At 43.6% G+C, this 11,897-nt stretch overlaps 1 protein-coding gene across 1 annotated transcript in view; it reads left to right on the plus strand.

Annotated features, from left to right (window-relative positions):
- The window catches only part of PHYHIP (phytanoyl-CoA 2-hydroxylase interacting protein), a 65,726-nt gene that overhangs the window by 46,294 nt on the left and 7,535 nt on the right, over nt 1-11,897 (plus strand). Inside the window, exons 3-4 of the mRNA XM_087969649.1 lie at nt 6,120-6,294; nt 9,783-9,900. Coding sequence (XP_087825775.1) covers nt 6,120-6,294; nt 9,783-9,900 — 293 coding nt within the window. The remainder of the gene's footprint in view (nt 1-6,119; nt 6,295-9,782; nt 9,901-11,897) is intronic.

The raw sequence follows: 11,897 nt of genomic DNA on the forward strand, positions 1-11,897 counted from the left end.
TCTTACTTAGTGTGGTAATCCTCCAATTCTCTTAATTTCTTGGCTGCTTTCAGTCTGTGAGTAAGTCAAAGAAAAGTCCCTGCTAACAATTCTCAAAACAAAATCAATCATCTTCTACAGGTAGCCCTCAACTTACAATAGTTAATTTTGTGACTGCTCAAAGTTACAACGGTGCTTGTAACTTTTTTCAATGGTGAAAAAAGTGACTTATGACCATTTTTTCACACTTAACGACCATTGCAACATCCCCATGGTTCCGTAATTTACATTCAGATGCTTGACAACTGACTCAAATTTACGATGATTTGTCATGTCCCGGGGTCACATGATCCCCTTTTGCGACCTTCTGACAAAGTCAATAGGAAAGCCAGATTCACTTAACAACCAGGTTACTAATTTAACAACTTGCAGTGATTCACTTAACAAATAGCAATAGCAATAGCACTTAAGACTTATATACTGCTTCACAGTGCTTTCCAGCCCTCTCTAAGCAGTTTACAGAGTCAGCCTCTTGCCCCCAACAATCTGGGTCCTCATTTTACCGACCTCAGAAGGATGGGAGGCTGAGTCAACCTTGAGCTGGAACTTCCTGGCTGTGGGCAGAGTTAGTCTGCAATACAGCACTCTAAATACTGCACCAAGACAGCTTGATTGCTGTCCTTCCTTCCTTCCTTTGCAATAGCACTTTGGCTTATATACCGCTTCACAGTGCGTTGCAGGCCTCTCTAAGCGGTTTACAGAGTCAGCCTATTTCCTCCAACAATCTGGGCCCTCATTTTACCCACCTCGGGAGGATGGGAGGCTGAGTCAAATGTGGGAAGAGAAATTGTAAACTGGAGCAAAACTCACTTAACAAATGTCTCACTCAGGAAAATAAATGTTGGGCTCAATTGTGGTCATAAGTCGAGGACTACCTGTATTTACATCATGTGAGAGAGGCGGTTTTATCAGTGCAGTGAAGAAGGGACCAGGGCAGAGGCTCAAACAGCATCTCCAAAAAAATTTGAAAAATCTTTTTAAATTAAATATTTGTACCACCAAATAACTACACACATTTTTGTTAATGTAAGAGAGCAATATCTAATTTATCTAGTTCCCTTAGATGTGTACCTTACTGACTATTGTAGTAACAGTTTAGAGAACATGAGTGAAGACACTTAACCAGTCAAAATCATCTACTAAAAAGGATGCAATATAATACAGTGTTTTCAGAAGGACCAACCTAAACAGGATGTTTTTCTTTCTGTTTCACCCAAAAAGAGGAAGATGTCAGGACACTGCTTGTTAAGTCCCACGTCCATAAAACCTTAAAAGCAAACTTTGCTTTTAGAGAAATTTAGGAGATGCTTAGATTGAGCTGAATGTAATGGAACTTGCCTTTATGAGTCAACTTCCTACTAAATGGAATATACTTTCAAACAACTAATTTTTAAGTATCCTTCGTATGACTAACCTTTTGCAACACTCCTGACTGATGGATACTTCAAATGGAAGGTGTGTTTTTTTTTAATGGAACAATTTGTCTGGGAGCAAAAAAAGTAATGGAAAGGTACGGCGTGTTGGTAAAAGCTGCTTAAATATTTACAAAGGCTTACATAATATAGTTGTTAGTCACAAAACAGAGTGGGAGAACTTTCTTTCTCCAGTATCTGGATGCTTATTGTTCTTTTTGGGGGGGAAAGGATATTTCATTGAATTGTAAGAATGGGGTAAAGTAAGATAGGAAAGCTGGTTGGGTCCCTAAAACGATGTTTATTCACTGGGTATACATCAGGAACTCAAATTCTACGGTATAAAGTATGTTTGGACAGTTTGCACCAACTCCCCCATAAGCCACGCAACCCACATTGCTCTCTTCTCCGTTCCTCACTGCGTGCCCTAGGATGAAGAAGGGGTGGGCCTGGGTCTTCCTCTGAACTCCCTCTCCCTTGCTCTACTTCTTTCCTGCTCTGGCCAGCCGGACTTTGCCCTTCTCCAGTTTCCTCCATAGCCAACGGACCCACACTCCCACTCCCTGTCAGCTGTTCATCTTCTTCCTCGGATTCAGACTCTGACAGGGGCATGACAGGTGCTGAGGGATGGCGGGGAGGGAATAGAGATAGCTGGGGTTTTGTAGCCAAAACAAAATGGTTTCCCCTGAGAACCAAGGACATTCTCACAGGTAGCTGGAAGTAGGCAGCTATGGGTGTATTACCTGGAACCCTGACCACCTGCATCTTCAGTTCTCTAGGGGATGAGGGGGCACAAGGTAAGTGATAAAACTTTATATCTGGAGATTTTATAGTACATTGTAAAGGTCACAGAAAGGCTATTAACAAACAGGTATCCTTGGGGAAAGTGGCATTTTTGTTTCTATCATGGGATCCAGGTCACTCAACAAAGTGATAGAAGGGATGTAAACCACAAGAGGTTGGAAAGTGCTATTTTAGGTGTCACTGTCAAGTTCCGATGGCAAGTTTTCTCAATCTTCACAACTTTTAAGATGTGTGGCTGGGTAATTCTAGGAGTTGAAGTCCACACATCATAAAGTTGCCAAGGTTGATAAACACTGTCCTGGAGTTTGTGGAGATTATCAGTGATCCAGGTCATTGTTGTCTCAAAAGTGCTCCCCCTCCCCCCCCCCCAAAAAAAGATGGTGTGTGTTTTTTTCAAAGAATAAGGGATTCAAAAATACATTTAAGTTTGGAATTGAATACCCCTCCCTCGACAGAGGGGGAGGAATAAGACGCCACCTATTTCCATTCTGTAACACAGTCCTTTCAGTGCGCAGTGGTGAGAGTGCAGTACTGCAGGCTACTTCTGCTGCCTGCCGGCTGCCTGCAATTTGGCAGTTTGGTTCTCACCAGGCTCAAGGTTGACATAGCCTTCTGTCTTTCCGAGGTGAGCAAAATGAGGACCCAGATTGTTGGGGGAAGCAAGAGGCTGACTCTGTAAACCGCTTAGAGAGGGCTGTGAAGCACTGTGAAGCGGTATATAAGTCTAAGTGCTGTTGTCCTTCCTTCCTTCCTTCCTTCCTTCCTTCCTTCCTTCCTTCCTTCCTTCCTTCCTTCCTTCCTTCCTTCCTTCCTTCCTTCCTTCCTTCCTTCCTTCCTTCCTTCCTTCCTTCCTTCCTTCCTTCCTTCCTTCTTTTCCCAGTGGTTAGAATGCAGTATTGCAGGCTGCCCACTGCCAGCAGTTCAATCCTGACCGGCTCAAGGTTGACTCAGCCTTCCATCCTTCCGAGGTTGGTGAAATGAGGACCCAGATTGTTGGGGGCAATAGGCTGACTCTGTAAACTGCTTAGAGAGTGCACAGTGAAGTGGTATATAAGTCTAAGTGCTATTGCTATTCAGCAGTTCTAAAAAGGTTCCACAACCAATTGCACCCTGATTCCGGTGACTCCACGGGCACAGATAAATCCCCTAAGTGGCCTCAAGAGCTCTCAAGGAGAGTGCTAACAACCAGATGACTGCAAAGAAATACAATCCTTCCATCCCCCCTCCCATCCTATCAGAACCCATCCTCCATCCCTCCCCCATCCAATCCTCAACTGTCAGTCTTATCCTTCCATCCCCCTGCCATCAGAACGGATGAAGCTTCTTGGATGAGGAGTGAAACATTTTCTTCTTCTTCCTCAAGAGAAAAAAAAAACAGTCCAGTTGCCTTTTGAAGAAAAAAAAAAAGCACCTTTGAGATACTGTCCTATAGGATGCCAAGGAGACCTATCAGGTCTAACCACAGTTCCGCCTTAACTAAGACTGCTCCAAATAACGTGTTTTGGAATGCTCTAAAATCTGGCCACTTGCATTGTGCGGGGTTTCCTTGAGAGAGAAACAGATGGAGAAAGGAAATGGAATGATTCCATTATGAACAATCTAGAACTGAAATCAAATAGTGCCTGTTTCCTTTGGTTTCACAGTTCTAAAGGTTCAGCATAGCATTTGTAATGTTTGGGATAGTAAGATGCTCTGCTCCCAATTTCACCGTACTTCCAATTTCATCCATTCCAATATCCTTCTAATGTGCTTCAGTTCCACAGACATCTGGCTTGGAGTAAAGAGGGAAGGAAAGGAGTGGCAGAACCTTGGGGTGGAGTTAAAAAGAGGGATCGGCGTAGAATCCCTATGTAGCCACAAGTGGACTAAATCCAATCTCCGTTAAATTATGTTGATCCTTATCTAACTCCAAGCAGGTGCTAACCGTGAATTGAGAATATTCCCATGCATAGGCAAGAGTAGCAATAAATCAGTTTAATTGGACCTTCATGTGTAGATCTGATCTTTCACCCCTGACATAGAGGGAGCAACTGAATGTCAGATTGTACAATTGTACATGATGTGAGTTATTTCATTCTGGTCACAACATGATGGTATCAGGACACTGGCGATGTTGTTGTGTCTTGTCATAGATATCCATGTGTTATGTCTCACCTGTACAAAAGAAGTGAGAAGTCCAAATTTCCAACTGAATACAAACAAGCATGCAAAACCAGTAATTATAGAGTTAAATTCCTTGAGCCGATAAAGTTCTTGGCAGTCTCCCACACGCTGTCTGCCAAGTCCGACAAGAAAGCAGGAATACAAATCATACAAGCTGTCACCGCACACAGGATACTCCGAAGCTTCTCTCCATAAGTAACACGTTGTCCCGAACAAGTTCCCAGAGCGAACACACCCACTTTTATTCCCTGTGGGGCGTGTCAGTCCCTCATCTCAGTCTCTGATTCGTCCCTTCCTCCCGCGTTGCAGCTCGCACTTTTGCCTACGCCGCTGCCTCGCATCAAGCCAGCATTCCTCTGCTTGATTCTCAGTCAGAGACTCTGATACGCCCTCCTCCTTTTAGCCTCAGGTCTTCCCTCCCGGTTATCTGCTGACACCTGAGGCACAATCAGGGAGGAAGGCATTGCCGAAGAGGAAGGTCCTGAGGAGGAAGGCATTTCCAAAACCTCCTCTTCCCCATTGTCCGAGTTTTCATCCTCTAATAAAGCAGGCTCAAACCTCAGAGCCACAACATCCATGTATGGTTTCTCTAAATTTTAGAACGGTGATAGTGAACCTATGGCATGTGTGAGCCGTCGCTCCACCTTAGCTGTGCCACACATGTGTGCATGCCTCCCACCTGTCAGGTGGTCTTTGGGTCTGCTATGCATGAATGGGGGGCAGGGAGCATGTGGGGGACGCATGTGGGGGAGACATGCGCACATGCGCAGAGATGCAAGTGTATGCATTGGAGGTGGGGCGCATGCATGGGGAACATGCATGCATGCACAGGGAAAATGTGTGTATTGCGTTTTGGGAATGTACATGCATGCGTGCGCTTTGGGCACTCGGTGCCAAAAAGGTTATGTCATGCCCCTGTCGGAATCTGACTCAAAGGAAGAAGCCAAACAGCTGACAGGGAGTGGGAGTGTGGCTCCATTGGCTGTGGAAGAAACTGGGGAAGGGCAAAGTCCGGCTGGGCAGAGCCGGGAGAGGAAGAACAAGGCAGAGGGAATTCAGAGGAAGACCCAGGCCTACCCCCTCTTCATCCTAGGGCACGCAGGGAGGAATGGAGAAGGGAGCAACGTGGGTTGTGTGACTTACGGGGGAGGAAAGGGCCCTGATTCCCTTCATTAGCCCAGCTAATGAACACAAGTGTATAAAAGAGGAAGCTGCACACAGCAAGTTGTTGGGAGCAAATGTGAATTTATCAGGTATCGTCGTGGCTTATCTGTGTTCCTGGCATCTTCCCAACTGTGTGAGTTTTGCCGTGCTTTCAAGTCTCAAATTCCTTTTCCTGCCCTGTCAAGTTAATTACTTCAGCTTAGTTTTTTTGGATTTTTAGTTACAGTTTGTGTGTACCTTGTTTTGGACTGAATTTTCTACAGTTAAAGGCTGTTCCTGGGAGAGTTTTTCTCCAGCTGAAGGTAGCCTGGACATTGGGGGCAAAGTTGGAGATAATAAAGTGACTCATTGCTTCTTTGACTGTGTTGCCTTTGTGCTATGCCCCGGATCATCACAGGTTAGCTATCACTGTTCTAGAACCTCTTCCCCTTCTCTGTCAATGATCTGATGATGTTCTAACAGCCTTGGCCCAGCAAAGTCCACGGCCCAAATATAGTAGGCTTCCTGACAAGATTGGCCTCTTTTTTTCCCCTGCAGGATGTCCCTACCAAGCTGGTAGCTAAGGCAGTGGCCCTGCCAATGACGGTGAGGGGTCACTGGTTTCTGAGTCCCAGGACAGAGTACAGTGTGGCCGTGCAGACTGCAGTGAAGCAAAGCGATGGAGAGTACCTCGTCTCTGGATGGAGTGAGACTGTTGAATTCTGCACAGGAGGTGAGTGGGCAAGGAAAAGGGCCAATAGAAAAGGAGATTTCCATGCTTACCTGGTAGATTTCCTGCAACGGGTAAGGTGTTCTGGTGAAACCATCAGCAGTTCCGTACTGTGGGAGATGACCAGGATGAGCCCATGGGAGGAGTCAAATGCATCATAAGCCATGAGTCCCTTTGTGCCCACAAGAGATCTAAGTCCAGCTCACCCTTTTGAATTCTACAGAGCCCTGCACACCCGAACAACTAGACACAAGGACAGTTTTTCCCCAAACGCCATCACTCTGCTAAACAAATTCCCTCAACACTGTCCAACTATTTACAAAGTCTGCACTATTATCTATTAATCTCATCGTTCCTATCACCCATCCCCTCCCTCTTGTGACTGTACGACTGTAACTTTGTCGCTTGTATCCTTACAATTTATATGGACTGTTTCCTAGTATGATTTGATTGCTTATTGTACCCTATGACTATCATTAAGTGTTGTCCCTGATGATTCTTGACTCTTGACAAATGTATCTTTTCTTTTATGTACACTGAGAGCATTTACACCAAGACAAATTCCTTGTGTGTCCAATCACACTTGGCCAATAAAAGTATTCTATTCTATTCTATTCTGTTCTGTTCTGTTCTGTTCTGTTCTATTCTATTCTATTCTATTCTATTCTATTCTATTCTATTCTATTCTATTCTATTCTATTCTATTCTATTCTATTCCATTCTTATTGTACCCTATGACTATCATTAAGTGTTGTCCCTGATGATTCTTGACTCTTGACAAATGTATCTTTTCTTTTATGTCCACTGAGAGCCTTTACACCAAGACAAATTCCTTGTGTGTCCAATCACACTTGGCCAACAAAAGTATTCTATTCTATTCTATTCTATTCTGTTCTATTCTATATCTATTCTATTCTATTCTATTCTATTCTATTCTATTCTATTCTATTCTATTCTATTCTATTCTATTCTATTCTATTCTATTCTATTCTATTCTCATTCTATTCTATTCTATTCTATTCTATTCATTCTTATTGTACCTATGACTATCACTAAGTGTTGTCCCTGATGATTCTTGACTCTTGACAAATGTATCTTTTCTTCTATGTCCACTGAGAGCATCTACACCAAGACAAATTCCTTGTGTGTCCAATCACACTTGGCCAATAAAGAATTCTATTCTGTTCTATTTCTATTCTTAATTCCCGCACTTTTCCCTTTCCCTTGGCCAGAATCTAGTAGAGAACTGAAGCTTGCAAGAAATCTTTATGCTCATTTGAACTTGACCGAATCTCCCGATTTCCCAGGCATCTGACGCATGCACCCATCCCCAACTGACAAGCTCCATGACATGCCTTGAATTGTTGAGGGTCTTTTTCTACTCATTTTTAAAAATGGAATTTCTGCCTTTTGCCGGTGAAGTTTTAACCAGACACACATGATGCTGTTTCCTGACCTAACTGAAATCAGCTTCCTCCATTCTTCTAGCATTAAGGCCAGTGCAGGCAAAAGCTATGAAATAATTGATGCAACACCAACACTTATTTCTGTATTTTAAAAGGATTCACGTTTAATTCCGTGGACTAACATTACATGTGTAAGGTAACCTTGTAGTGTATCCTGAGGGTTTCGCATGGCTTCCTCATAAACTTAGCTGCTCCCTCCCACCACTTCGCCTCTGGCTTCGGTCTCTTAATGGAGCCACAGTGAACTTGGTTTGGCTTTTCAGTGGCTTCTTTGGCAGAGAAAAGGGCTGCTGGGTTGAATTTCTCTACCCCACCCAGCACTCCTGTTTCCCTATTAACTACTTTGGCAAAAAAATAAAGGCTATCTTTTGTGCCTCCTTTTGTGCAATTTCCAGTTTAAAACCCTCACTGTTCTCTCTTTTGTAAAATAATTTTTATTAAAGCTTTTTTAAAAGAAAAATTAATGCAAACTAATATAAAGCAAGAGAAAGAAAAAAGAAACAAATCAAAGAGAAAGCTAAAAGTGCAAGAAAGGGGGGGGGGAGTAAAAGAAGACTAGAAACAAAGATAAATAGCTTCAGAATAGAATAGAATAGAATAGAATAGAATAGAATAGAATAGAATAGGAATAGAATAGAATAGAATAGAATAGAATAGAATAGAATAGAATAGAATAGAATAGAATGAATAGAATAGATGATGAAGGAAGGAGAATAGAATAGAATAGAATAGAATAGAATAGAATAGATGAAGGGAAGGAGAATAGAATAGAATAGAATAGAATAGAATAGAATAGAACAGATGAAGGGAAGGGAGAATAGAATAGAATAGAATAGAATAGAATAGAATAGAATAGAATAGAACAGAACAGATGAAGGGAAGGGAGAATAGAATAGAATAGAATAGAATAGAATAGAACAGATGAAGGGAGAATAGAATAGAATAGAACAGATGAAGGGAAGGGAGAATGGAATAGAATAGAATAGAATTAGAATTCTTTATTGGCCAATTGTGATTGGATACACAAGGAATTAGTCTTGGTGCAAATGGTCTCAGTGTAGATAAAAAGAAAGGATACATTCGGCAAGAGTCAAGAATCATAAGGTACAATACTTAATAATAGTCACAGGGTACAAATAAGCAATCAAATCATACTAGGAAACAGTCAATATAGGTCGTAAGGATACAAGCCACAAAGTTACAGTCATACAGTCACAAGTGGGAGGGGATGGGTGATAAGGAGTGATGAGAAGATGAATAGTAGTAGTAGTGCAGACTTTGTAAATAGTTGAACAGTGTTGAGGAAATTATTTGTTTAGCGGAGTGATGGCTTTCGGGGAAAAACTGTCCTTGCGTCTAGTTGTTCTGGTGTGCAGGGGTCTATACTGTCGTTTTGAGGGAAGGAGTTGGAAACAGTTTATGTCTGGGATGTGAGCGGTCTGTAGATATTTTCACAGCCCTCTTTTGGACTTGTGCAGGATACAGATCCTCGATGGAAGGCAAGTTGGTAGTAATTGTTTTTTCTGCAGAAGACCCTAAAACATTCTAGACAAATGGCTGTCCTGTCTCTTTATTTGTTCCCTGGGACAGAGAGTGATTTCTCTCCATTTATCTGCCAGCTGGAGCTCTGCCTTTTAAGGACTTGTGCAATCGACTTTCTGCATGCAAAAGCAAGCCCCATACGCAACTCTTGGAAGTTTTCAAAGTCAAGCAGTCGAGGAGAGAAAAACCACTTCTTTGAGCTGGCTGGGAGACAAAGGCCCAAGCCGATGGGAATTGGAACAGGCTGAGGGGTGCTGAAAAGTGGTTAATCCAGACTTTGCCATGCAGCCAGCCTGGCTTGTGTAGGAGGGAAAGGGTGTGCCACCCAGGAGGGAGAAGTGATAGGGAGGCAGGAGAAAACCCACTCGAGGCAACAAGAAGCAACGCGAAAACGACATGTGGAGGGGAGGGGGAAAGATTTGCCACGGAGAGGTGTCGCATGAAAAACCTGCTTTAAAATATCTGAATGTTTGTTCCTTGCAGACTATGCTAAAGAACATCTGGCCCAGCTGCAAGAGAAGGCTGAGCTCATCTCGGGGAGGATGCTGCGGTTCACTGTTTTCTATCGGAATCACACTAAAGAATATTTCCAGTATGTCAGGTAAGCATTTGCAAGGCCCCCCAAATCCGTGAAGGCATGGGGGAGAACCCAGGTGTGGATGTGGGGTATTGTGTCAATGACATCTACCACCCATGTTCACCGATCTCTTGTCTTCTTCATCCAAATTCTTCCCCTCCTGAGAGTTGTCAGGGCTCCAACAAATCCACCCTTATTCAAATCACAAGTCTCTAGTCGCGTCTCTCAGAGTAAAAACAAAATCTTTTATTAGGAATGGCCATGTTGGCATTAGTTGGGTGCAGCCGACACTAAAATACATCATTCATTTCCCCCTTGACCCTGGTCTTCCCCCCGCAACCCCTGGATGTATATTCTCCAATGGGACACATTCATAGCCAAGAGTCATCAATCATGCTCTCCAGTAATATCCTTGCACGCCGACAGCTTTGGGCTGCCAAGGTGAATATCTAAGGCATTTGAGGAATGTACTGCTTTTCCCCCACTCCCTTTCTGATGGCAACTAAAATGACCAAAGGAGTATTTTTGTTGTTGTTGACAATAGCTATGATTAAAACATGGCTGGGAGGTGGAGTGAAGTGACTTCATTCCAAGAGCTAGGTTTGACTTACATCGGGGTGTCAAACTCAAGGTCTGCGGGACAGATGCGGCCCTCGGGGTGCTTAAATCTGGCCTGCGAGGCTACCCTGGGAACAGTGAGGGATCGGCCCATAGGCAGCAGTCCCATGCTCCATTTTCTCTGGCAGAGGTTTGCAGGAGGCCGTCACAGCTGAAAACGGAGCTCGGGAGCCCGTTTTCACTGGCAGAGGGCTCGGGCCACCACAGGCGCCTCCGACACAAGTGACATCAAGCTGACCATGCCCACCCTGGCCACGCCCACCCTACCCCCCCCCCCGAGGTCAAAGACAACCCTGATGCAGCCCTCAATTAAATTGAGTTTGACACCTCTGGCCTAGATGCTTTCAGTTGCCATTTCTGTAGTCTTAAGATCTAGTGCTTGGCATCTTCCATCTTTCAAATGTGTGGACTTCAACTCCCAGAATTCCCCAGTCATAGGGAATGGCTGGGGAATTCTGGGAATTGAAGTCTGCACATCTGAAAGATGCCAAGGTTGAGAAACACCGCTCCAGATTATACTCTTCTGATCTGATGGCTTGGAGCAGAGAGAAGAAAACCTCATTAAGGAGATGCTAATCATAGCATCCATATTTTTATATCCATCCATCATCCTGTTTTTTAAAAATGTCTTAACAATATCTTATCTTTTACAGTTAAAGCTTGTTTCAAATTCTCCCTAAGAAATGAGAATATAGTCACACTAACATTCCTCATTGTTCCCATACTGATCCACAGACATTAAATGTTAGCTTGTCCTTCCAATGAATTAAGATAACTCATCTCATCTTCCACCTTCCCATGCTTCTGTTGCTTCACAACAACGTCCTGCAGATGTTCTTTTGAACGTCAGAGATTGTATTCACCCTTTCCTGCTCCTAGGCTAAAACTCAGAACCAGCACATAACATGACCACTCATAATCACTACACCATGTGATCTTAGTTTACCCTTCCTCCAAGACTTAAATCATGACTAGACAATTCTTGCCCCCTTGGTTCATTATTTCAGGGATGTTTCCTGACAAAATCCCTCAATGCTTTCAACAGTGGCAGAGTTTCTAATGGACCATGTTTCCCTGAAAATAAGACCCGGTTGCCAACTCATAAAACATTTGGCTCAAGAATCATGATTTTATTAGAGCGATTGCTGGAATCCTGACATCGGTCTTATATATATATTTTCCATCAAAAAAGGCACCAGGTCTTATTTTCTGGCCCACTTCTGCGGCTGCTTGTTGCCTCTTGCGCATATCGCCCCCGGCCTCCCTTTCGCTGTCAGAGGCCTTCCGGAAATGTCTCTGCAGCCGATAACAGAGCTCCGGATTGTTCCTAGTAAGTAGGGCAGCTCCACCCCACCATCCCCACACTAGCTTAATTTTTAACTGTGCGCCTCATCCCACCCTTG

This window comes from Notechis scutatus, chromosome 7, assembly GCF_049901735.1.
Source record: "Notechis scutatus isolate UNSWTSFEM ecotype Mainland chromosome 7, rNotScu1.2, whole genome shotgun sequence".
NCBI lineage: Eukaryota > Metazoa > Chordata > Lepidosauria > Squamata > Elapidae > Notechis > Notechis scutatus.